Source organism: Psammomys obesus, unplaced genomic scaffold (assembly GCF_907164565.1).
Source record: "Psammomys obesus unplaced genomic scaffold, mPsaObe1.curated_primary_1811, whole genome shotgun sequence".
Lineage (NCBI taxonomy): Eukaryota > Metazoa > Chordata > Mammalia > Rodentia > Muridae > Psammomys > Psammomys obesus.
Genome location: NW_026585685.1, coordinates 1,509,953 through 1,535,290, shown reverse-complemented (window position 1 = coordinate 1,535,290; position 25,338 = coordinate 1,509,953). Strand labels below are relative to the sequence as shown.

The 25,338-nt window shown below is 42.9% G+C and overlaps 1 protein-coding gene and 1 non-coding gene across 3 annotated transcripts in view; both read left to right on the top strand.

Annotated features, from left to right (window-relative positions):
* Positions 1-12,047, top strand: part of Man1a2 (mannosidase alpha class 1A member 2) — a 132,985-nt gene extending 120,938 nt beyond the window's left edge. For both annotated transcript variants that reach the window (XM_055628394.1, XM_055628400.1), the window contains exon 13: positions 6,547-12,047. In XM_055628394.1, the coding sequence (XP_055484369.1) occupies positions 6,547-6,679 (133 nt within the window). In that variant the 3' untranslated portion in view covers positions 6,680-12,047. The remainder of the gene's footprint in view (positions 1-6,546) is intronic.
* LOC129692649 (small nucleolar RNA SNORA17) lies at positions 2,567-2,697 on the top strand. Its single transcript, XR_008722745.1, has one exon. It is a non-coding gene; the product is annotated as a small nucleolar RNA SNORA17 (small nucleolar RNA).
* Positions 12,048-25,338: the final 13,291 nt, after the last annotated feature.

Here is a 25,338-nt window from a genome sequence, read left to right as displayed (position 1 = left end):
TTACCAAAGTAGACAAATTCTCTAGAATGGATAAGGGTTTTTTTTTAATATTTTGTTTATCTTTTTTTTCTTTCTACAAGTTTAATATTTGAATATATACAAGATGAAGACTTGAATTTTTTTACTCCCGTGGGGACAGGTGACAACAACAGTGGTTATTTTTATAAGGTCTGGTAAAACAAGAGTGGGATTACGAAGACAGTAGCCCGTATCCTTCCCTGAGTGTGGCTTAGGTCTGGATTCAAAATCATTCAGTGCTAGCAGTGACCAATCATTAGTGGAAGAACTAAGAAAATGAGAACCCAGGGTCAGATGCAAAAAGTAGAGGAATGGGAGCTGGGAGCTGTTGTCAGTGGAGTTGTAGGTTCAGAAGAGCTGAAAAAGAAACATTAAAATATTTTTACTCTGCTTAGAAGTTACACGAGTAGGAAACCTACAAAAGTGGTTCTCAAGCTGTAGCAGGCATCAAAATTGTCTCAAAGGATTCATCACCAGGGATTCTTCCTAATAGGTCTGGAATATGTACTGCTAGCAAGGTCACAGGCAGTTCTCACTGCTGCTGGTCTGCAGGGATCACTTTGAGAACCACTGACACCCATGCTCTGTAAAACATTTTATGGAAACAATTAAGAAACAAGAAACTAACTGCTGACAGAGTAGCTGCCATACCATGGTGTCCGGTGCTAACTGCTATATCCATATATATCATGTGCTTCGAGTCCCTGGAGTGCTGGAACCATGGTTTTCAGTCTTTAACCCTTCCAGCACCTCTCACAGTGCAATCCAAGTTAGATACTGATATGCACAGTGATTTTTAATTTTAAACAATGATAACTATTTCTTCACTTTCAAAATTATGTACTTCAAAATACCTTGCTAGTCTCTTTGCTACAGTAGAGGGAGCTATAATACAAATTGTGCTAAGTAGCAATGATGAAATTTTTGCCTTTCTGTTTTTGTCAGTCTAAATTGAAGTGTTTTGAGTGGTTCACTCATGGTTTATCAGATTCTTTAGACTAGATAACTACCCTGGTTTATGTAGTAATGTGCAGTGTAAAGATGTTTTGGCCAGTGATGGACCACATATTCCACAGGGATCCCACAGAATTCTATCATCTCCTAAGCATCTTAGTTTATCATTTTTGCCATCTTAGTTCACATCAGCACTCTGTAATGTTCACATACTAAAGGAATCACCTGACAGTGCATTTCTTCAAACCCAGAGTGTAGAGAATAAATTTCCACTTTTTTATTTGTTTGTTTATTTATTTATTTACAGCCATTTATGTCCATACCCAAACTGCTCTGCTTTCTGGCACTGTACATTGCCTGTTTTAGAAATGAATTAGTTTGAATCATATGATTTTGGGGTATTTTGTGTTTGGCATTTTATCGTAGTGGTCCATGTTACAGTTATCAACAATTCATCCTTTTCTGGTGGTGCTATTTGGAATTCTGTTGGGGTATGCATGTTTTGTTTGTCCCTTTACTCCTGATGGTCTTTTAGCTGATTTTGAAATGAATAAAGGAAAAAAAAATGATTGTTCACCACTTGATTACAGTAATAGTTTGCACTTAACTTTTTTCTAATTTAGAATTTTACCCATAAACTAATTTTATATAACATGCTATTATCAATCAGTTATCAAATTGTATACGACTGTTGAATATAATTTGAAATGGTTTTAAATTTAAGTGCTATGGTGGTGAAGAAAGAGACTGAAATAATGCTAACTGGTATGTAAGATGTTAACAGGTAGCATACAATAGAATCATTATGTAAAATGAAGGCTCCACCTTGAGAAAGTACCTGGAGTAGAAGAAAACTTCCTCAGCCTGATAAAAAGCACATATGGGAAAAAAAAACAAAAAAAAAAAAAAACAGTTAACATCGTATTTAAAAAGCTATTTCGTTCACCCTAAGATCAATAACAAGACAAAAACATCTGCTCTCTTCATTTCTGTTTAGCATTGTACTGGAGGTTCTAGCCAGTGATTTCACACAAGAAAAAGAAGCAAAAAGACATCCAGACTAGAAAGGAAGAAATGAGTCTGTTTTAAAGAGAGAATGTAATAATCCATATAGAAAATTCTATAGACTTTACCAAAAAATTACTAAAATTAATGAATAACTTTAGTAAGGTTGCAGATACAGAATGAGACTGTTTTAAAGAGAGAATGTAATAATCCATATAGAAAATTCTATAGACCTTACCAAAAAATTACTAAAATTAATGAATAACTTTAGTAAGGTTGTTAACTAAAATTAATTGTGTACATTAGCAGTGAGCCATAAAAGTTGAAAATTGGGCCTGGAGAAATAGTTAAGAGCCAGGGGTTAAGAGCACTGGCTGCTCTTTAAGAGTACTAGGGTTCAGTTCCCAGCACCCACTTGGTGGCTCACAGCTGTCTATAACTCCAGTTCCAAAAGATCAAACACTGTCACACAGACATATATGTAGGCAAAACACCAGTGCACATAAAATAAAAATTAATATTTTTAAAAGAAGTTGAAAATTAAGACTACCACATACAAATAGCATAAGGATATAGAATATTAATGGGACCTGCCCCTAGAGGCATTACAGGTGTGGCTGCTATGTCACATGTACGTCAGTAGTGCCAGAGAGGAGAGAGCCTATGTCTAAGCTCAGTGTTGTGACCTATGAAAATATGAATGATTAGTAGACTAATACTCAGTGAAAAAAGCAAGCCTGAGACAACCACCAGTCTGGTTCCAAGGGCCCTGGAAAGGGAGCTAGCCTGAGACACCGCTCCCCTACCCCCACCTCCAGTCAGACCCAGATAGGTTCCCAGGATGGGGACCAAGCTGGAGATTGGAAGAACCTAGGCAGCTTCTAGGTGGGAGTAAGATGGCAAAAAATGACTGTCACAACGGGCCACTTGAGACATTCAGAGACCCTGGGCGCTACCAAGAGGAGCAAGTAAGTGGTGGAGAAGTGAAAGAGAAACAGAAGGATGTGGGCACAATGAAGAGAGGAAGAACTGTAGACTCCAGGGAACTGAGGAACAGCCTGATGTGAGTAGCTGGTGATGCAACCTAGGACCATGGTAGGGTCCTGGTCCTGCTACTGGGGACCACATCTGGGGTCCATGGCCCTGTAGCAAAGGGATCTGTTATCACCAAAGGCCAGGCAGATGTCACTGCTCTGGTCTGCCTCTCCTAGGGACATGTTGATGTCTGATTGCTATGCAGAACTGGCCCCCACCCTTCACCTGGGCATCATAAGAGAGCTGGCCCTGGCTACAGGAGAGCTGACCCTGCCCCTGGTCAGCTGCAGTACTCAGGAGAGTAGGCCTCACACATTTTGGGAGCTGGGGAGGAGTTGCGGGTGAGCTGGTTTTGAGGATATGAGCTTAGGACAATTGGCCCTACCACTCATGTCCCATGTGGTGGTATAGACAGAGGAAAGATACCCTCCTTTCCCTCTCACCTATGCCAGGCAGAAGACCTGGCCCTGGGGTCATGAGAGAGAACTGTCCTGCCCCTCACCAGCTGTAGCACTGGGGAGAGAGGGCCCTGCTCCTCACCTGGACAGCACAGTAGAGCTGACTCTGGTGGTGGGAGCATGGTTGAGTCAGCCCCAAGGGCTTGAGTGTGGGTAGTTGGTTCCACCACTTGTCTGCCAAGCTGTAACATGGGAGGGAAAGAGATGCTCCCTACTTCTTGCCACCTTCAGCAGTGGCAAGAAGTCTGTCCCCGAGTTTATGAGAGTGAGAGAACTTGCCCAGTCCCTCACTGGCTGCAGTACTCAGGAGTGTGGGCCCTGCACCTCGATTGGGAAGCAGGGTAGAGCTGGCTCTGGTTGCTGGGGTTGCTGTTGAACTGGCCCAAGGGTGTGTTATGAGAGCCAGTATTTGACCAGCTCAGATACCTCTCAGGCCCAGATCAAGGATTTAAAATGCCCCATCCCAAAATCTACCCCATTGATGAACTACTGGAGTGCATGAAGGGGCTTATACTATAGATCTAAAACTACAGGATCTTCATGACACAGGGCAACAACAGGACATCTAAGAGGATTCCCAGTGAGGTTCCAGTATTGATAGAGTAGCAGAAGCCAGAGCCCCCGTACCAGACCAACAAATCCTTGCAGTGAACATTTGCAAGCAAAGAAGTGTGGACAAAAGGGTGTACTGTGGGTCACACCACAGCTTCCATGAGATTTTTTTCTCTTTCTGTTGGGAGGAGGTTGCAAGGATGGAGGGTGGGGGAGGGGGAGATAAGTGGGATTGAGGTACTTGATGTGAAATTCACAAAAAAAAAAAAAATTAAAGTTTTTTAAAAGAATATTAATAGGCAAAACTTGATAAAATATTAAAGAACTACACACTGTAAATTAAAGTCATTGCTGAAGGAAGACCGAAATAAATGTTGAAGATTCTGAAAACTTTATATTGATTTTCCCCAAACTTAGTGTGTCAATTATATGAATGAAACTCTACTCCAATTTTTTGTTTGTTTGTTTGGTTGCTTTTTTGGTTTTTTTGTTTTTGTTTTTACAGTAGAAATTGACAGGCTATTTCTGAATATAAAGGACCTAGAATAACAAAAACAAATTTGAAAAGGAAGTTTGAAGTCTAGCTTGAAGACATTACAAAGATGCAGTGTTCAAAATGGTGTATATCAGTGAACTCAGAAATTCATTGATGTACAAAATAGAGAATGGAAGGGGCTCATGGAAGGGGCTGTACATAGATGGAGACAAAGGCAGAGTCATGGATAAAAGGGTGGTATTGACTATAGATTGTGCTGAAACATTTGAATTTCTGAATTCATATACATAAATGACTTTATAATGGGTCATGACATAGATTTAAAGCCTAAAAATACGACTTGAAAAGAAAACATTGGGGAAAAGTTTTTGTAACCTGAAGTTAGGTAAAAATTCCTTAGACATGACAGCAAAAGCAAAATCCACTAAAACATTACTCTCAAAATTAAAAGCATTTACTCTTGGAAAATAAAGAAAGCTGGGTGTTAGTGGTGTATGCCTTTAGTCCCAGCACTCAGGAGGCAGAGGCAGGCAGATCTTGAACTAGGAGAAGGAGGAGAAGAAGGAGAAGGAGGAGGAGGAGGAGGAGGGAGGAAGGAGGAAGGAAGAAAAGAAAAGAAAAGCTGCACCTAGGATAATAATCTTTGCAAAGCAATTGTCTGATAATAGACTGCTGTCTGCATCATATGAGAAATTCTGGAAGCTTAGCAAGAGAACAGGCAGTCCAGTTAAAACTGGGTAAAATTTTTAAACTGGTATCTTAGCAAAGAAGATGTCAAGATGACTAAGCACACAAAACAATGCTTTACCTTTGTTCCATCTTCACATGGCCACCTTCCCCGCATGTGTAGTCCAATTCTCTCTTTCTTTTTACTTTAAAGATATTGGTGGTGGGTGTGATGGGCTTAGGATGCTCCTTGTGTTCTTCAGCCTGCATTTAACAGAGAAGCAGGAATACCGCACTTAAGGACATAGGAGCCACCGACTGGGACTGCAGTCTCCATATGGAAAACAGACTGTGCAGAGTCCCCTGCTGGATCCACCCAAATACATTGCGACTTTCCTGTTAGCAGCCTGTTGATTAAATCAATCAAGCAGGTCTTGAGCATAGGACCAAGAGTGAGATAGAAAGTCTTGTTACTCAATATTCCAGCTTTCTTAGTGCTAAAGGCAATGTCATCCCTTTTGCCTGCACTATCTTTTTGCTCTCACCTAGAACTGTAACAGTAACCAAAAGAGATAGCAATGTATTTCTCTTAAAATTCTTCACTGGGGCTTTGTAAAGTGGTTCTACATCAAGAAGTGTAGATCCTGGGTTTTCCTGGTGTGTGTGTGTGTGTGTGTGCGCGCGCGCGCGCGCGCGGTGCTGGAATGGAACCCAAGGCATTGCTTATACTAGCTTGGCAGGTACTGTATAACTGAAATATACCTCTAGCCCTTGACTATATAGATTTTTATGTCCACTTTAATGACCCATAGTAGGATTCAGATTAGAATTTTCCTGAACATATTAAAGGAAGAATCATTGTGGTTATTGGTTCCTGGAGGTGGCTTGGAGCTCACAAAGAGACCTTTGGCTACTATTTAGTTTCAAACTCTTTACAAATACACAATGCTTTTAAATTTTATTTAATAGTTTCCCATATCTAGAACTGGTTTCTCATACCAAGAACTGTGAAGTTAGAACTACTTGACAGTTTTTTTCTCAGTATTTGCTAATAAATGTGAATCTCTTGTTCTCTTACGATTCTCTTGAGTTGCCAAAATTTAAATGTGTATGCTTCTTAAAAGAAAGTCTGAAAATTATGAAGTGATTTGTCTTTTCTTGTTCTTATATATAGCTTCATTGTTTCACAGACTTTGAACAAGTATGTGAAATTTTTTAAGAAACTTACTTCAGCAAGTCTAGTTGTGTCTTTATCAGAACTGCTGAAAATCCATTACTGATTTTCTCAGCTGTCACCAGTGAACCAACTTGACTTCTTGCTCGGTTCTGACTGACTCTTGCTTCTCTTCCTTTTGTTTTCAGATACTTGTACCTGCTGTTCTCTGGCGATGACCTTCTACCTTTAGACCACTGGGTGTTTAACACAGAGGCTCACCCTCTGCCGGTGTTACATTTAGCCAACACCACTCTTTCAGGTAATCCTGCTGTTCGATGAACACAGCTCCGGAAGGACCATTCTTATCTGTGTTTTGTTTACATGGACCACTACAGAAATTGTCTGGAGAGGCGGCTTTTGAAAACCTGGACCTCTACGTCAACAGGCCGGGTGAAACTTCCCTGCAAGACTTTTCACTTGTAGATATATCAACTTTGAAATTATTCCATTTTCTACCTGACCAAAACATGTTCTGGTACATGTAGCGCGGAGACCTGATGTGCTCTGGTTCTTAATGAGATGGCCACATGAGAAACAATGTCTTAATCTGTATTGTTAGTGCAAGCCAAGAACATTGAGCACCTTACAACAGTTAGAGTTGGCTTTCGGAACCAATTATACATTTGTTTCCTCCCACAGTGGAGCAGCTTTCAAATCAAATATTACACATTGCTTAGCCCCTTTACTCCATTTTAATAATGGAACAAACAAATGAACAGGAACAAAGAACAGTGTAACTACCTTGGTAGCAAGAAGACTTTTCAAGCTCCTCATTGGATTTTTACCAGGCTGGCAACCACTTCATTCCCAACCTAGTTTATTGAAATCTGTTTAGATTTAGTTTTTCTCTGGGGGCATGATCTCATGAAGAATACTTTTCAAGTCTTCGTCTCCATATGGTATGCTGAAACTGGTATTTATCATAACTGCTGCTTATGAGCCCAAGTATGGGAGTGTGCATGTAGCTCACGCTAGGTGTTGGTAGCATGATGGAAAGCGGGGAAAGTGCCAGTTTGTTGGCTTGAAACCTGTTTTAGAGAAATCTTGATTTTTGTTGGTAGGAAATTACTCTTCTGAACCATCAATTCTATCAATCAAAAATTACCTGCTTTAATCTCATAACACAGTTAATAGTCATTCACCTTACACTTTCATGTGGCTTGGCAAAATTCACTATACTGTTATGCAGCTCTGTATTTGCTAGAACAAGCCTAATCGCTTTCATAGCTGACTGAAGCAAAGGCAAAACATTACAGTGTCCTTGAGCAGAGGGGTCAGGTCCTTTACCTCACATGTGTGAGCTGCTCACAAAGATTTCATGTTTTTAAGTTTTTCCAAGAATATTATGTATCCAAAGAATTAATAGAATAGCTCCAAAATAATTTTCAGTGGCAAATGTGTGATGTAATGAATCATACTCACTAAAACTGACATAAACCTAAGGGACTTACAGGTCTTGCATCATGAGTCGTTCTTTTGTTGTTCTTGTTGTTGTTATTATTGCTCTATATTTTGGCAGAAAAAAAATAAAATTTTATCAAGAACTGTATTATAAGATAAATAGTGATGCTTATAAATTTTCTGTCCCTTGAATTTCTGTGACAATACAAGACACTTTTTCCTCTTTTTTATTTAGTACAGACATCATCTATTGATAATAAAACTTGAGAATACTATAATCTAATATTTACTCTGAATTTTAATATTTCATGAAGCAGTTTGTTCATGAACTCTACTTGGAATTCTGAAAGCTTATTTCCTTGGCTGGTAGCTTTTGGTTTTAGCCCTCTGCTAGCATGTAGAAGATTTAAATTGTGCGGAAAAAAGAGAGAACAATATAATTGGACATAAGGGTGGATATCTTAAACCATAAATCATCATCTGCCCGTCAGAGGTCAGCCAGTGCTCCATAAACTTGCCACCTCAAACTTGCTCAGTATTCGCAGAAGACATATAGAGAGTGAGTTCTAGTACATTTCAAAGTGTAATATCTTTTCTTACTTGAAATTTTTAAACTGTAAATGAGAAAGGTAGATGGTAATTACTTTAGAAGAGAAGGTGGAGGTTTTGGTTCTCAGAAAGAAAAAAAAAAGTGAGCCTTCTACAAACAGCACAAACCCACTCACAGCTGAAAAAAGCTGGAAGTGGCAGAGACCAGAGCAGCAAGCAGGGAGCCCTCTGTACACACAAATTCAGTGAAAGCGCCATTCCTTGGTTCCCCCAGGAATTCTCAGAGACAGAACACCTTCCCCCCCCCCCCCCCCCCCCCCCCCATGCTCTGTATGGTTCACTTGATCCTAGAGCTGATCCTAGAGTGGAAGAGAGAAGGCTCAGGTGTGATCAGGACTGGTTCACACCAAGATCTTAAGACTGTCATTTTACCATCCCTACCCTTGTGATGAGAACTAGAGCTTGTAATAATGCTTTTTCTTCTCTGAATACCAAAGGCAAATTAAAGTCAGGTACAAATGACTTGCCAGTGTCATGTTTTATTTTGTTAGATTTTTTTAAACATTTTTTTCAAAATCTACCATTATCCCTTTTTTTTTTTTTTTTTTGCTTACTTTTTAAGTGTGTATTTTCTTCCATCCTTCATATCCTTGGCATTCTGTAGACCTCAATACTTAGGTTCTATACTCATTGTGTTTATAAAACCTTAAAAGAACCCAGAAATGATCGCTCACTGGTGCCTCTTCAAAGAGCTGACACCTCACCTTCTGCTTTGGGTACAGTTGTGCATAGATAATACATGATAGGTAGGGGCTGTTGAAACCCTCTGCCTTCCATATTTATTGTTCATTTTAGAATCACACCTTTTGATTCAAACCAGATTTTTAGAAAATTAATGAACCAGTATGAAGTTCTTAAAACTGAGACTGAGCCCCTCACAAGGAAGTCTCAGTGCAGAAAAGTCCTGGGTTGGAGGTTCTTTCTTTGAGGTGTTTGTGCATCTCTAATACCAACCTATTGTCAACTTTCAGCTCGTATATATCCACACAGAAAAGCCTGGGTATTAAAGGAATGCGTTCTTTTTGCACAATATTGATCCTGATTTCTTATGATGTCGTCTAGGGCACCAAGGCATCCCTTGGCAGGTTTTAAACAAGAAAGTTGAGGTCATGATCCTCAGCTTCTCATCTTTTCCACCTTTTATTGCCAAAGTCTTTGTCAAAACTCTGAATTTATTGACAAAAAATTGTGCTTGCCATACTTCACATGATGCAGTCTCCCCTTAAGCCAGATTTCTCTGAATGAGTGCATGCATGAGAGTGTGAATGAACAGGTATGTGCCAAGCTCTGTGCCTGGCACGTCTCGAGCCTTAGAACCTGTCGTGTGATTCCAGTGGCAATTTCTGTATGAGCGTGGTTCGTACCATTTTAAATGTTTTCCAAAATAAATCGTGTTACAAAATTCTTAATTTTATATTTCATTTAAATTAAAGAGGAAGATAAAAGGTTTATAATATATTTTAAACACTGTTACAATATAATACTAACAACTATAATTGTAGTTGATAACTAAAGTCTCTTGGAAAATGTCAAAGAAATATTTGATTTCTGATGCATCTTTGACTAAAACATTTACTTTAAAAATAAAAACATTCTTATTTTGTTATATCACTTTAATTACATGATTAAAATCAATATTTTGTAGAAGTGCGCGTTATTTTATATTTTAAAAATTTCTCTAATTCATGGGTACACCTTGCAGTTGTAAATTATTTTTTCTTTACTTCCTACTAATGGTAGCACCTGTATTTCTCACATATAAAGAAAACATACTAAAATGTCTCTAATCCCAGTTACTAGAACATAGTAGATGTAACTTCAAGTTCCTCCTTTTCTCTGGTTCTTTACACTGGAATTGTCTGGCTCCTGCCTCACCTGTATACCCAATAGACACAGATCTGAATACTGTATGCTCACTGATAGGCAGAGGATAGTTGTTCTGGGCCACACCTTGTCTGCAGAGTACTTAAGTAATAAGCACCCAGTGGGGCTGTTTTGATTTGCTCCTTGTGGTTAAGGACACTGGAAAGCATGCTTCTTCAGCTCGTCCATACCCTGGTAGAGGTGTTCCTTTTGCTCTACATGCAGCCAGCCAGCTTTTCTGAAAACGGTCAGATGTGGTTTAAGGTCTGCTTGCCATGTAGCTCTCTTAGTATTCACTTCTGCTGTTGTAGCTATAGATAATATGCAAATAAATGGGTGGAGCTTTGATGCAATAAACCTTAATTAAAAAAAATGGAGGCCTAAATTTGGCACCGAAGTCACAGCTACTGACGTTTATCCCAAGTTTAATTTGTATTATACCCTCTAACCTTTAAGTTGTGTCTTTCTTTTTTATTTGCATAATTCACTTTAAAGCAGAAAGATGTATGTATGTACAATTGTATGTATTTGTATCACCGAAAGCTGTATATTTTGTTGTCTTGAAAGTGAATACATTTTTCAGGATCTCTTCAGGTTTCAGGACAATATGATTGTCATGAAAGAGGCAGAATGGGAGAGTACACTTTCGGCACTTGTCTTCATCTTGTTATTCAATGTCATAATTCCAGACTGCTCATGGAAAAGTAATCTGTATGGCATCAAAATACTCTTTCTAACTTTGCCAAGACTCTAGAATGTAGAAATTTATTCACTCTCTTTTTTTTAGAGCTTTCAAATGAGAACATAATAGAATTCTGGATCTTGGTGCTGCAGAAAACAATCTTTTGAAAAACGGTATGCAACACAAAATGGATTCTGTGCCCAGTTCACCCCTTGGCACAGCCACTGCAGTCTGCAGGGTGCTTACCTCTGTCACTCCTAGAACAGCTGAAGTCTGAGTGAAGATCAGTACTCAGAGGCATGCCCCTTCTTCCTTTGTTCATGACTCTCCACAGTACTTTCACAAGCATGTCAGTATGCATCACTTTCCAGTCAAAGCATCCTTCAGCTGCGGCGTTACATTTGCACTGTTTAACGACTGATCAGCAGCTGCAGGACTCATGAAGTTTAAAACTACGTGGGGTCATCTTACTAGCCTACATGTTGCAGTGTGCCAGTCCTGACAGGCAATAAGCTTTTCGTGATGTTTATGTAGCGCTTCACTACTTTTGGAAATGAAACGTGCGTTCAGAATGATAGGATGGAGAGAGCTCTTGTCTCAGCCCTTGTCATTGTGTGGGTGAACTGCCTTTTTAGGCCCTGCCTACTCAGAGGTCATACTCTGTGAGCTTTGGTACTCCAGATACATTCAGAGCATACATGCAGAGTAACACATGAGGCAGACAGACACCTTACAGTAACTTGTATGCTAAGAATTCTGCATATGACACACCAGAAAATCATGAGAAGCAGAGGTCCTTATTGACAGAAACTCACAGGTTCATTTTTTGCTGGGTTAACTAAATATAGTATCCCTAATTATAATTGTTGGTTTGGAAGTTGAAATGCCATTCTTTATCGTCATTGGCCTCAAATTCACTTATAATTTTTCCCTAAACTAATAAGTGGGTAAGTATAACCTGTGTTGTTACCCACTGGCTGCTCCTGAACTGGTTTCCAGTCATGTCCTCCATAATGTGATTTTTTTTTTTTTATTAAATCAAAGGTAATATTGTATATTGGAGATCAAATAAAGATGTTCTTTAAGTGAAAAGTCTTTCTCTTTCTTTTCACCTAATGGCGACAAACAGTTGAGTTTCTTCCTGTGTGGAGAAGAGCAGTTTTGGCTCTGTTTATAGGAGCTGGCAGTCTTCAGTCTCCAGCATTTGAAACATTTCTTTTTTGGGCTCTGTCTATTTTCATATTTCTTGATCTTAAAAAAGGTAAGGATCTTGCTGAGAGAATAATTTTTCACATTGTTTTAGAGAAAAACTCTAGAGCTGTTTTTCAACGTTAATGTCCCCTCATGCATATTCCCCAACAGCCTTAAACTGGGAAAGAGGAGGGCAGCTCCAGTAGCAGTTTTGAACACTTACAGGTATTTACCCACAAACTTCTGGGTGGGCATGTTTTTCATTTCTCTTGAGTATGTATGTATCTAGGAGAACTGCTAAATTGTGGTACAGTTGTGCATAACTGTTTTTATTGTCATGGCCTTCCAGGTGAATGTTTTCATGTTCTTACTAACAGTATATGAGGGTGGGAGTACCAGTTTTCATCCTCATCACTGCCTTCCAACAGAAAGCTGAGACCAAAGTAGGGATTTTTTTCTTTAAGTTTGAATTGTGCATTTGGACATAAACATGCCATAGTGCACATGTGGAGATCAGAGGACACTTCTTGGAGCAGTTTCTCTCCTTTTACCATGTGGCTCTCCAAGATGGAACTCAAATTGTGTCTTCACCTGCTGAGCCATATCACTAGCACCATTGGAGGTTTATTTTCCAGTTTTCTAATCACCGGGGTTGGTCATCTGTGCTACTAGTTGTGGCTTTCTTCAGGGTCAGCTTTGAATATGTTCTGCCCATTTTCACCTGTTACTGAGCTGTGAGTTCTGAATACATTCTCCTTGCTGCTCTTTAAGATGCTGATGTGCCTCTGCTTTGATGGTACCCTTGAAGTACGGAAGAGTTTGGTGTTGATGTGCAATATCAGTGTTCTCATGGATTGTGCTTTCTTGTCTAATTTAGTGTCACCATGAGCTTTCACCTAAAAGCTGACTTGCTTCAGCTCTCACATGAAGGCCTGTTATCCTTTCAGAGTTCATCTCTGTGTGTATGGTACAGGCCTGCTGGTGTTTTGTATGTGGACATGCAGTATCCCTGTATTGTCTACATTGTCTACATATTGTCTATCCCTGCCTTTCCCTGGGCATTGCTCTGGCACCTTTGTGAAATGGCAGTCAGTGGCTGCTATAAGGCTTTATTTCTAGGCTCATCTTTTTCCACTGATCATGGCTTCTCTAGTCTTGGGCTGTGGGGGTGTTGATGGATAGCTAGACAGCAGTGTTTTCAGCCAGCAGTGAGATTTGCACCACTTAGATAGAATGTGCACCCCACTGTTAGCAAACAGTATTCTGGCCATTTGATGATTGCAACTGGTATCTTACGTGGTACAAGGCAGGGACAGGGACAGCTTTAAGTCACCTGTTCTTTTTTCTGGAAGTAGGTTCTTCATGTTTCCTTTTGTGTTTTATAGTTTCTATTTTAAAAAACTGGTTCAATTGTTACTGGAACAACTGGATTCTGATTTTATTGGATCTCCTCCAACCCAAGGAAATGGTTCTGTTTGTTGGTTTGTTGATTTTTTTGTTGTTGTTGATTTTTGGTCTGCTCATTCTTTTTGGTCTAATGATTTGCCTGGCTGAGTTGTCTTTTTACCCCATAGTATACTTCTATGCCTCTGATGTCTGCTCACTTTCCTGTATATTTCTTGAACCTGAATTCTTGGGAGTCAGCCTTCTGTAGTGTTAGCTCAGTGGTTAGCCAGTGTTTGTCAGAGGCCTGGAACAGATTCTGCCCTTTGCAGATCTGTAACACCCAGCACAAGCCACAAGCAGTTACTGTTTACCTTAGCCCAGACATTCTTCTGTGTATTCTGCCTACATCCAAGGCTTCCTGCACAGGTGGGAAGATAGCCAGGGCTTCCCCTGCTCTCCCCAGAATCTGCCCTCAACCTTGTTCCTCACTCATACAGAACTTCCGAGCAGGGCAGTGTGGCCAGGTGCAGCACAGCTGTCACACTGCTCAGAGCTCACTTGCTCAGTCCTGTCTGTCAGTCCGCAGCTTGCCCGACCGGAACCACGACTGCAGGCCACCTGCATTGGTTTTTCCTGTTCATTCGCTATTGACATTGCATGTTCATCTCTCTTCCTCCTTCTTCCTCTTTCCTCCCCCCGCCCCTGTATCTACCCCAAATTCCACCCCTGGGATTAGACCCAGGGCCTCACCCATGCTTCACAAGTGCTCTGTTGACTTTCATCGCAGCCCGCACCTGTCCCTAAGGAACAATACCTGGGTTCTGAGCATTTCTGTACTGGAGTCTAGACCCAACCTCCACACAGCTCACCCCACCCTGCTAGAACTGCTACAACAGTAGCTGGAGGGAGGGGAATGTCCATGCGCTCAGAGGTTATCTGTCCTGAGGCTCGTCGTGGTTTTTTGTTGTTTTTTTTTTTTTTTTAACAGATAGTTATATCTGTTATCAGTCTCTAGAATCTTTGGGTTTTTTTTTTTTTAATTGCCTCTTCAGGAGGAAACAAGTTGATCTTCTAAAACTTAAGTTCCATTTTTTTTCTTGCTCTACTTTGACGAAACCTTTCACAGAGCTTTCCTTGATTTCTCTACCTGAGGGCTCTCCCATCCCACACTGAACTGTACTTGTCTGTGACGTACGCTGTATGTCACATGCTGCCTTGTATGACATCCACTTACAGACATGTCTTTACCGGTCAGCCACAGGGTCAGCTGCTTCATGACAGTGTATGATAGGCAGCATTTAATTCCAGATGTTTGTGTAATAAACACCCCAGTCCTTAGAGCCTGGTACTTTTCCCTCCAGACCAGGCTGGCCCACTTAAGGATGAATTTAGTCCACTTGTTTCTGAATTTCCTGTGAGAAACATTATCAAAGCCATCTAACATTAACAAATATCTACCATGAAAAAGAGCTAAGTCATATAGTTTTGGGTTTTTGGTTTGGTTGATTGGTTGGTTGGGTTTTTTGTTTTGGTACTGTGGGTGCACATCGAGCCTGGAGGCTCAGTTAGGGAGAACAGTGAAGCCTAGCTAGTAAGAAGCTAAAATGTTGCTTTATCTGTGGCGGTCAGGGGACAACTTGGCAGGGACTGGTTCTCTCATTCTACCTCTGGGTTTTGGAAATTAAACTAAGGTCATGGGGAGAGGGACTGTTGAGATGGCTCAGAGCAGTCCCAAAGGACCTGAGCTTAATTCACAGAATCCAAATGGCAGTTCACACCGCTTTACAACTCCAGTTCCAGGGGATCCAATACTCTCTTCTGGCCTCCACAGGCACCAGGTTCACAAATGGTAAACAGACATACATGGCAGGGAAAACACATACTCATTTAAAAAACAAAACAAAAAACCTCAGGTTATCAGGCTTGGTAGGCATCTTTACCCATCTGACCTAGAACTGAATTTTAAAATTGCTTAATTTTAAAGACAAGGGAAGACAGCTATTTGGTGACGCAAAGACACCAGAGAAAGCTGTGGGGATGAGATTCAAAGCTTAGATTCTAACTTTGAATTTGATGTTATTTCACTGCCCCTCCAAAAAATGACCCCTCATGCAGCCCTTTCCACTCTCCAAAACTTCATTGACCTTGGCCAGTTAGAAAGGGTATTGGGGTGCCCACCAAAATCTCCTAAAGATCTTGATTTCAAGCCTCCACTGAGGAGCTACTGGACGGGAAGGGGGGGGGGGAAAGGTGCTTTCGTTTTCAGCATCGTCACTGGATAATGGAAAGCAGTCACAGCCGTTGGTTTCTCAGGCAAGCCTGTTGAACCAAGGGCCGCAGGGCTGCCGGGACGTCAGTCTGTCAGCTCATTCCCCATTGGGACTAATTCAGTAATGAAATGTGTTCCAAACAGGACAGATAGTGACTAAAGACACCCCCCCCCAAAAAAAAAAAAAACCAGCATAACAATTTATCCTTAAGGCTCTGAGATAATAAGTAAGAGTTACTAGAGAACAAAAGCTACAAATTTTCTACAGAAGGTGGGCTGAGGAGAGTTTTAATGGAAGCCCCAACTAAGAACTTTAGCTCATAGGTCAGAGTGCCTCTGCTCAAGTGTGTGTGTGTGTGTGTGTGTGTGTGTGTGTGTGTGTGTGTGTGTGTGTGTTGGATATAAAGTACAGTGGGCTGAGCTGTACCCCAGTCCATGAAATTGTGTATTTAATGCAGAGATAAATCTCCCAGTGTTTACTACATTGCAACTGCTTAAGTCCGTTGGTGGCTACTCCTTCGAGCATTTAATGAACATCTGCTATGTGACAAGAACTGTAATGCACTAGAAATCCTGAGCTAACCATGCCACTTCTCTTCCAGAGCTTTCTGGGCTTAAACAAGGCAGAAATTGTTTTCTGAATAAAGGTGTTTCACCAAAGGCACTACGGCACAGGAAAGGAGCGTGTGATGTCCACATAATCAGTGATGAGCTCAAATGTAACTCCCCTCTCCAAGTGGGTTTCCCTAGTAAAGGGAACAGGAACTATTTCTGACATAAACTCAAGGACTGGCTCGTTGACCTCCCCCCCGCCCCGAGGGAGGAACAGCCTTGCTAGGCCACAGAGGAGGACATTGCAGCCAGTACTGAAGATACCTGATAAGCTAGGGTCAGTCAGATGGAAGGGGAGGAGGACCTCCCCTAGCAGTGGATTTGGAAAGGGATGGGGAGAAGATGAGGGAGGGTGGGTGGGATTGGGAGGGAATGAAGGAGGGGGCTATAGCTGGGATACAAAGTAAATAACCTGTGATGAATATTAAAAAAATAAAATGTAACTCCCCTCCTGAGATCAGAGGAGGAAAGTTTGCCTAAGGAAGGATTAGCAGGGGTGGCTGGAATGGAACCTTCAGGGGAAGACAAGGACAACCCTATGTGAAGGTAGCAGAGGAGGCAAACCACCATCTCTCAAGCTTCCAGACAGGATTTACTCTTGAGATTGGAACTTGAGGGCTGAGAATTTTACTGTGTGTGATGGAAACCATGTTGCAAAAGAAGCAAGAAAAAGACACTTTAGGATGAGGAGACATCCAGGCCGTAGGGGATTGAAGTTTACCGAAACCCAGCCCTTCCAGGCAAGGCTGTAGCCACTAACACAGTGTGTTGAGTGTTCAGATTCCCGCAGATTGAGCCAGGGCAGAGGAGAGAGAGGGGAAACGTACAGTAGATTAGTCACTTAAGACTGCCTGGCTTTTGTTAATACTAACTCTAATCTTGAACAAGACAGAAGCCCTAAGAAGACTGAGCAGAATTATAAGATGACCTCTGTCCTCAAGGTCTTACTTTGGTTTCTGTGTGGTGAATACAGTATAAGGGAGCCTTGTTTGGAGAAAAAGAGACTAGTTGATTCGGAGGTATTAAATGAGTCAGATGCAGAACAGTGTGGACTTAGAGCAGCAGTGGAGGAGGTCAGGAGCTTGCTCCATACATTTGGGAGACAACAGTGGCATATTGGTATTGATAAGTCAAGATTCACTCTGAAGCTTTTGTTCGGAGAAACTAAAAGGTGTGTTACTATTTACTGAGTAGAAAATTTAGGAATCTACTTTTGGCCCTGTTAATGTTTTGTGTCTTGTTGGATATCTACCTGGACAATGAGTAGAAGAAGCTGATAGTTAAGCCTAGAGTTCGCGGGAAGGCCAGGAAGAGAGGCATTTGCCCACTCATCGGCATATAGCTTCCTAAGGCCATTCTTTCTTACTGTGGTAGGGAGTTATTGAGAGTGGAAATGGGAGAGGCATTGTCAAGACTTAAGGAGAAAAGGTGATGAGGAAAAGGACAAGAATTTGTTTCACAGCAACATGGATTTCTACAGGACAATCAGGGAAGCTACCTCAGTTCCATTATTTGTCGAAAGATGGGCTTTCTCTCAGTTCTCCCATCACAGAAAAATGTTAAAAGCCAAATGAAATTCTGGGTGGGGGTGGAGGGGTTGGAGAGGGAGACTGTGGAGCCCTCGTTTTTATAAAGCATTAAATGACTAAAAATTAGTGATGTGATTATTAAGCCAAAATGCCAAAATGTATGAATAAAGCCAAAGAAGGAAGCCCTGAGTTCCAGCCAACTTTGACCTGATGGCATTTGCTAATGGGCAGGGCTACCTAGGGTGCCTTGGGAATATGCATCTCAGCTGCTCACTGGGCCCTGTCCTTGCTGCTTACCTGCAGCTCTGAATAACTCTGGAACATATCTGGAAATGAGGAAGGGCTCTACTGTCTGGCGGTCCAGGATACCCGAAGGCCCATGTGTGAGCGAGCCCTTACATGTGAGCTGGAAAGTGGGACATTTTCTTCAGGGTCACCCACCTCGGGAATAGGACGAAGAAGAGCCAGATGAGGAAGGAAAAGGTAGGTGGACTCAGGGTGGGAGCTGCAGTAGCACTGCTACAGTCGCCTCTGAATAACCAGGGCTTACGGAGCGTCATGGCCCCAGCTTGTTCTTGAGAGGCCATTCCCCTCATAGGGCAGTGAGTGCCTTCCATCACCACACATCAGCCCCTCATTTTTCTAGCCTCATTGCTTCCTGCTTAGCGGCTTGCACTGCCCTAGCACCAAAATAGGTGTGTCAGGTAGCTGGCGGAGGGATGAAGTAAACCGAGCCCACAGGGGCAAGTGGACAGGAAACGTGCGCATGTGAGTGCACAGGCAGGGCGTGGCAATGCCGTGAGGCAGGGCGTTGCACTTCTGAGGGTTCAAGCATGTGTGGGTACATGTTTCGCTAGGTGTGACCGGTGAGAAGGATTGGGTATGGTAGGTTGCAAGACCAAGAGTGTTCCCGTCCATCCCACTAACTGTGACCGAGCTCAGCCCGTGGGGGCAAGCAGAAAGCCTTAGCCTACCGCACCTAGCAAGGAAGAGAAGGCAAGGCCCAAGGTCGCTAACCGAGTGAGCCTGCCCTCCAGAGCCACAGCACCTCCTTTTCCCAGATGAGAGAGGCCTCATCTCCCAGGAGGCTTTGGTCTACTGGTTTCCTTCAGTGAATGGAGCAGAAGCCCGTTGTTGGCTCCTTAGGTACAAGAGAGGTCTGAGAAGGGCTGTCTTCAAGAGCTGGAGACCTGGCCTCAGAGGATGGATCCACACCACGGGCTGAGGAAGCTGGGCCCCCAGAGCTCCAGGAAGTAGTTCTTCTGTCAAGCACAGGCATGATATTTGTCCCCTTCCCCCAAACCAGCATAGGGTCCCTCTCTCTCAGCCTGTGGATAGCCACAACTGATTGGTGGGAAGGTCCAGGTGTTACCCTGGCTGCCCAGTAGAGGGAGCGTTTTACCCTTTGAGCCTAGAGACAGGAGCGTAGTCAAACTCAAAAAGCTGCTAATGGGTCCTGTGAGTAGCCAGAACCACCACAGGGACAAATACTGCCTGCAAAGTCAGATATCTGGTTCAAGTCCTGGGCCAGTTGCATGTTCTCTGTGTGTGCCTGATCCACACATACACCATCTTTCTCAGCCTTAATCTCTTTCTTGATCATTAAATTGTGATTACTATTATGTACCTTCTCACAGAACCGTGTGGAAATTAACTGTTACCTCACATGGCATCACAGGCCCTGCCAACTGAGGCGAAGCCCATCATCCCTTCATTTTACCATCTGTGTTGATAGACAGTCAGGGGCAGAGGGCCCCAATACCTCACTCAGGGGCTCCGGACACCTCCCATGGTTGTTGAGAGGTAGAAGGTAGTTATGCACAGTCCTGTGGAGCCCATAAAATCCCTCTGCAAGCAGGCACTTGCTATCCACCAGTGGAATACAGCGGCCTTGTATTCCAGACTTCTCTAAGAGGCCAGGCGTTCTGTTAATCACACCAGGGACCAACCTCATCATCACAAACAGTAGATTTGGTCCTAGCATCATTCCCATTTTTGGATGAGGGACTGGGCCTTGGGCCACTAAGTAGCTTCTGCTCTGTTGTTTGAACAATGGCAACTCTGCCTGCCAGGCACTTCCGGAAGGGTCTACTGAGTCCTGGGAACCATCTGTTTGCCAACACTATTGGAAGAACTACAAGGGCCCTGTCCCTTCTTCCATAATCTGGGGCCTTTCTTCCACATCTCCACAGCCTGAGCAGAGCTTGTGGCCAGGCATGGGTGAATCCAACTGCCCACTTGGCTCTGTCTCCTCTCCCTGGCTCACAAGAAGCAGCTGTAGATGTCAGCCCTGCAGTCAGAGGAGCTATGGCTCTGAGGTTACTCTCCACCACAGCTAGGCACCACGGACCAGGCTGCAACTTCCAGCAGCTCTATGAGCGTGTCCCTGGGCCATCGCTTAGGATCACAGATGGGGAGCAGGGCAGGTGACTGCTGGAAGCCTCCCAGGCTGTGCGAGGATGTTCTCAAAGGGCACCAGCTTGACACAAGTGCACAGTTCCCTCTGGGCATGCAGGAGAGCAAGCTTCAGACCAGTTCCCCAGAAATGGGCACCCGAAAGGAAACTACGCACACCTGACTCAGTTGAGGACTAGCCCACTTCATTGTGGCCCTTGGAACAAAACCTTTCCAAGAAGCACGAAATGAAACGTTCTGGAGGCCGGTAGTTTTCCACTTGGCAAATAGCTGATTTATAGGCACGGTGTGCTCCTGGCTTCACCAGATTCCGGTCCTCCCTCCAACCACATTCCATCAGCTCAGCTGGGGCACAAAGCCTAGGAATTCACTGGGTTGGCCTGGCTCCGTCCCTGTGGCCGTGGGCAGAGGGAGTGGCCTGGACAGGGTGGTCAACTACACAGACCTACACCTAGTTGCTCGGGGACCAGCCACCAAGTGTCTCTAGAAGCAGAGAACGGAGCACTCTTGGATTCTAAAAGGAGTCAACGGACCCCTTGGCCTGGTTTCCAGGCCCCCGCTATTTTCAGTGTAGAAGAGCATGGGCACACCTCATCGGCACACAATAGCCTCAAGGGGAAGCCTCTTTGTTTGGTCTTAATAGGGCCTTCATTTCTGGGAAGTTAGACATTGTAATCTGCTACTTGGCTGTCCCACTGAGTTGAATCAGAGCAACCCCCTCTCCCCCTCAAGGGTCATTTTGGTTGACAATTTTAAAATGAAAGCCCTGTGTCGGTGAGTTTAAGTTCTGGTTTGTATTGGTGAAAATCACCCAGGTGACATTAAGGCTGAAGAGAGCTCAGCTGGGGTTGGTGTGCAGATGGGCTTCATTCAGCCGAGCAAGCCTTGATGGAGCTCGAGCTCAGGGAAGGTTGCTGGACCTGCAGTGGGTCACAGAGGCGAGGAGAGCAGGGTCGTATCTTCTATGCCCAAAACCTTCAGTCTACACAAAGCCAAACTAGCGGCCCTACCGCCACCACAGCAGAGAGTGTGGTGGGCAGACAGCTGGGGGTTAGGAGAACTTCATGATGAAGGTGATGCTAACAAACACCAAATTTTTACTAAGCTCTGGTTGCCTTGGGCACATGCTGTGACATGAAGACACAGCAGTAAGACTGGCGCACCACAATCTGTACATTCCCGTGAAGGGTGGGAGTGGAGGACACATGGCAACAAATGAGTGAGCCGACACGTAATCTCAGGCACGGTAAGAGTGTGAATAAAGGAGAGCAAGGTAGGGGAACACGTGACTGCACTTAGGGAAGGCGTGTGTGCCCTGTTTTAGGATATATCTATTTACATCTATGCGGATTAGTGTGTGTCTACTTGTCTGTACGTGTACCACATGCAAGCAGTTGCCTGTGGAAGCCAGAAGAGGGCAGCAGATCCCCTGAAACAGAAATAACAAACAGGTAATTGTGAACCGCCTAAGTCTCTGTGTGTGTGTGTGTGTGTGTGTGTGTGTGTGTGTGTGTGTGTGTGTTTTGAGGGAGAGGTTTCCTGCAAACACAAGGGCTGGCCGAGTAATGATCCACATGAGGCGAGAAGGAAATCCCCTTCAACAGGACTTAGATGGTGTTGGTTCAAACCCCAGGGCATATTTAAGTACAGTACAACTTTAGAAAAGGGTTTCAGGTAACAGCTATCACAATAAAGCATAGGACTACATTGAAACTTTTCTACAAGGTGCATGTGACCTCTTCCATAAAGATAGGTCTTATAGCTTAACGGTCTAAGGGAGTGTCCAGTGTAGTCTTGGCCATACAAGTCACCAAACTATAAAGGACATGTGGAATCTCCCCAAAGGATGGGCTCTATTGACTAAAACAGCTAACGATAAAGTTCTAGGGAGAAAGAGTTTTGGATAAACAATAGTCTGGGGGATTTAGGTACAGCCTGGTCCTACAGATAGCGCAGGTCATCAGATTCTTTACTACATCTGCTCCCGGCCTTCTAGGTGGAAAACAGGGAAATGTCTCCCCTATTGGTTGAGGTAGCCCTGGACGATTAGCATTCCTGGCCTCCCTGTGCTTATCTGTGAGCACCAGGACCCTGGGCCCTCTACAGCTAATGTGGGTGCTAGGACCGGAACCAAGCCCCTCGGTAAGTGTTCTTCCAGGATGAGCCGCCTCTCCAGACCTTCACAAACAATTTTAAATACAATAGCAAAGAAAGTACATCTAATGAGGAAACATTTGGACAAAGAGCTGCATACAGTGATGAAGTGGGCCATGAGGAGCCGTGAGTGGGCCTTGGGAGCTCTGGGCCAAGACACTTCCAGGCAGAAGAGCCAAGCACACAGGACCTGCTGTTGGATGGTCATGAGAACAGGAGGATGAGCAGAGGAAGAGACAAGTAGGCTGTTGGGGCCAGGAGGGCCAGATCGTGAGCAGCCCAAATCAGAGCCGGAGCTCCATGCTAATGGTGGTAGGGAAACACCAAAGGTTTGAACCAGGAGTGAGATAGTCTGATTTACAATTCCGCGATCTCCTTATAACAGTACTATGGCTTTAGGGTTTACAACTAACTTTAAGGTACTGCAGAGGTGGGTCAGCAGTTAAGAGCATTTGCTGCTCTGGCAGAAGACTGCAGTTTGCTTCCCAGCATCCGTGCCAGTGAGCTGACAACGTCCATCCAGCTGATCCAGCTGACCTCCAGAGGATCCAACACCTTTTGACCTCCTTGGGAGCCTGCACACACACACACATACACATAAAGACAGAAAGAGAGAGAGAGAGATAAAAGATAAAACCTTTTAAAAACAATTAACTTGAGCAGATCAAAGAAGGAAGCAAAGAAAAATTACAGAATTAAGTAGAAACAAAAAATCTAAACTTGACATCTTTTGAGAGAGAAAAAGCAGTCCACGGAGTAAGCTTGGGAGCTAGACTTTGGGGCATCACTTTGACGGAAGTGTGAAGTAGCTATGCAGTAGCTAGGTACATAGGCATCACTGGCAACTGAGAAGGGGGAAGCTGGAGTTCAAGAGCATCAAAAACTGCTGTCACCTCTAAGGCCAGGTAGATGACTATGAACCAGCATTCTCCAGACTTGATGGGCAGGAAATGCCCATATCCTCCTTTGCCAGATGAACTTAAGTAGAGTTCCTGGGGAGCCACACCCATCTTTCAAAAGAAGCGATATTTGTTCATTCTGTTTTTTTGTTTGTTTCCATTTCACTAATTTCTGCTTTTTATATTCGTTATTTGCTTCCTTCTACTTTCTTCATAAGTTTTTATTCTTCCCCTAACTTAGAGATGCCCCTAATTAATTTTCAGATTCTTTTGTATAGATGTATTTGACTGTGAGGATTTTGAATATCATATATGCTTTGGTCCATAAGTTTATACCAGTAATGATCTCACTATCATTTAGCTCTTGTATGTGTGCACGTACAAGTATTCTGTCCTTTGTATTGTTAGTATTTCATAATGAATTGTTCACTGTTCTGCTTCCTGTCTCATCACATGCAAGTATATAATTGCAAAAACAAGCTTACTGCAGAAAAAAAAAAAACAATGACACATTTGAATAACAAGTGGAAATTTCAAGAATAAACCACTGAATTGAAAATTGAAAATAGGCAATGTATTAAAATACAACAGCAACAACAATCAAACAAAAAGCACAAATGATTGGTCATGTTGAAAGTTGAATTTATCTACAACATAGTAAACAAATATAAAAATAAGGCGGAAATGAAAGAAAAGGTAGGAGCCAAAATTACTGAGAAGGTTAGTGTGTCTGATTGGAATCCTCAAGGCAGATAGAATGGAGTCAAGGTAATGAATGACTAAGGAGAGTAAAACAAAGATGGAAAACACAGATGAGTCCTCAGGTCCAGGAAGTATAATATATCTTAAACAGGATAAATGAAAAGAAATCGATGCCTAGGTACACTGTGGTTAAATGGCAACATATCAAAAGCAAAAGGAAGGCCGTCAAGATAGCCAGAAACAAAAGGCAACTACTTGCAAAGCACAGCTAGAATTAGAATGGCAGCTGACTTCTCAGCACAGCAATAGAGAGGCGTAACTGTTGGGGAAAATAGATGTTAACCTAGAATTGTGTATCTAGCCAAAGAATTTTGAACTCCTAAGGGTGAAAGACTTATAGGAAACAAAATTGAGAGGCCTTACCACCAAGAAAATGGGTCTAAAAGATTAATTTTGTCTGGGTAGTGGCACATGCCTGTAAGCCCAACACCTCATAGGCTGAGGCCGGAGGATTGTAAGTGTGGGGCCCTCCTGGGCTACATAGGAAGTCCCTATCTTAGAAAACAAAACAAGGCCAGTAAGATGCCTCCAAATGTAAAGCCACTTGCCCAAAAGCCTGATGATCTGTTTGATTCCTAGTGTTAGATCCAAAGCCTAACACACACACACACACACACACACACACACACACACACACACACACACCAATGGCAGTTGCTGGTGACATTGTCCTAAATAGCCAGGTAAATTGATTGCTGTAAGGTAAACAACAAGTCTACTAGAAAAGCAGATCTCTTAAAGTCCTTTCTGTCCACCAGGAACCTCTCTTAATCCTCCAAGAACTCTCTTTAGCTTTCTCCTAAAAGACAATATCTTGAGCAAGGGCACATAGTTCCAGATCAGTCCAGACAACCGGTACCAGCTGGGTGATCCACACTGCTGTCATAAAATTTGCTTGATTTTTCCACTATTTGCTCCTGTCTCTGGCCCCCACATACAGATGGCTTTGGCAGTTTGGTCCTCAATAAATATTTCTTTCTGCCCTCACAGTGGTCTAGTTGGGTAGTTTCTCCATGGCATTGTTTATGCCTGTGACCCATATCATGGAAGAAGAGAATTTCCTGCAGAAATTTCCACATGCATACCATGGTAAATGAATCCAAACATCTCTCTCCCCTACCCTCCCATACACACACACACACACACACACACACACACACACACAC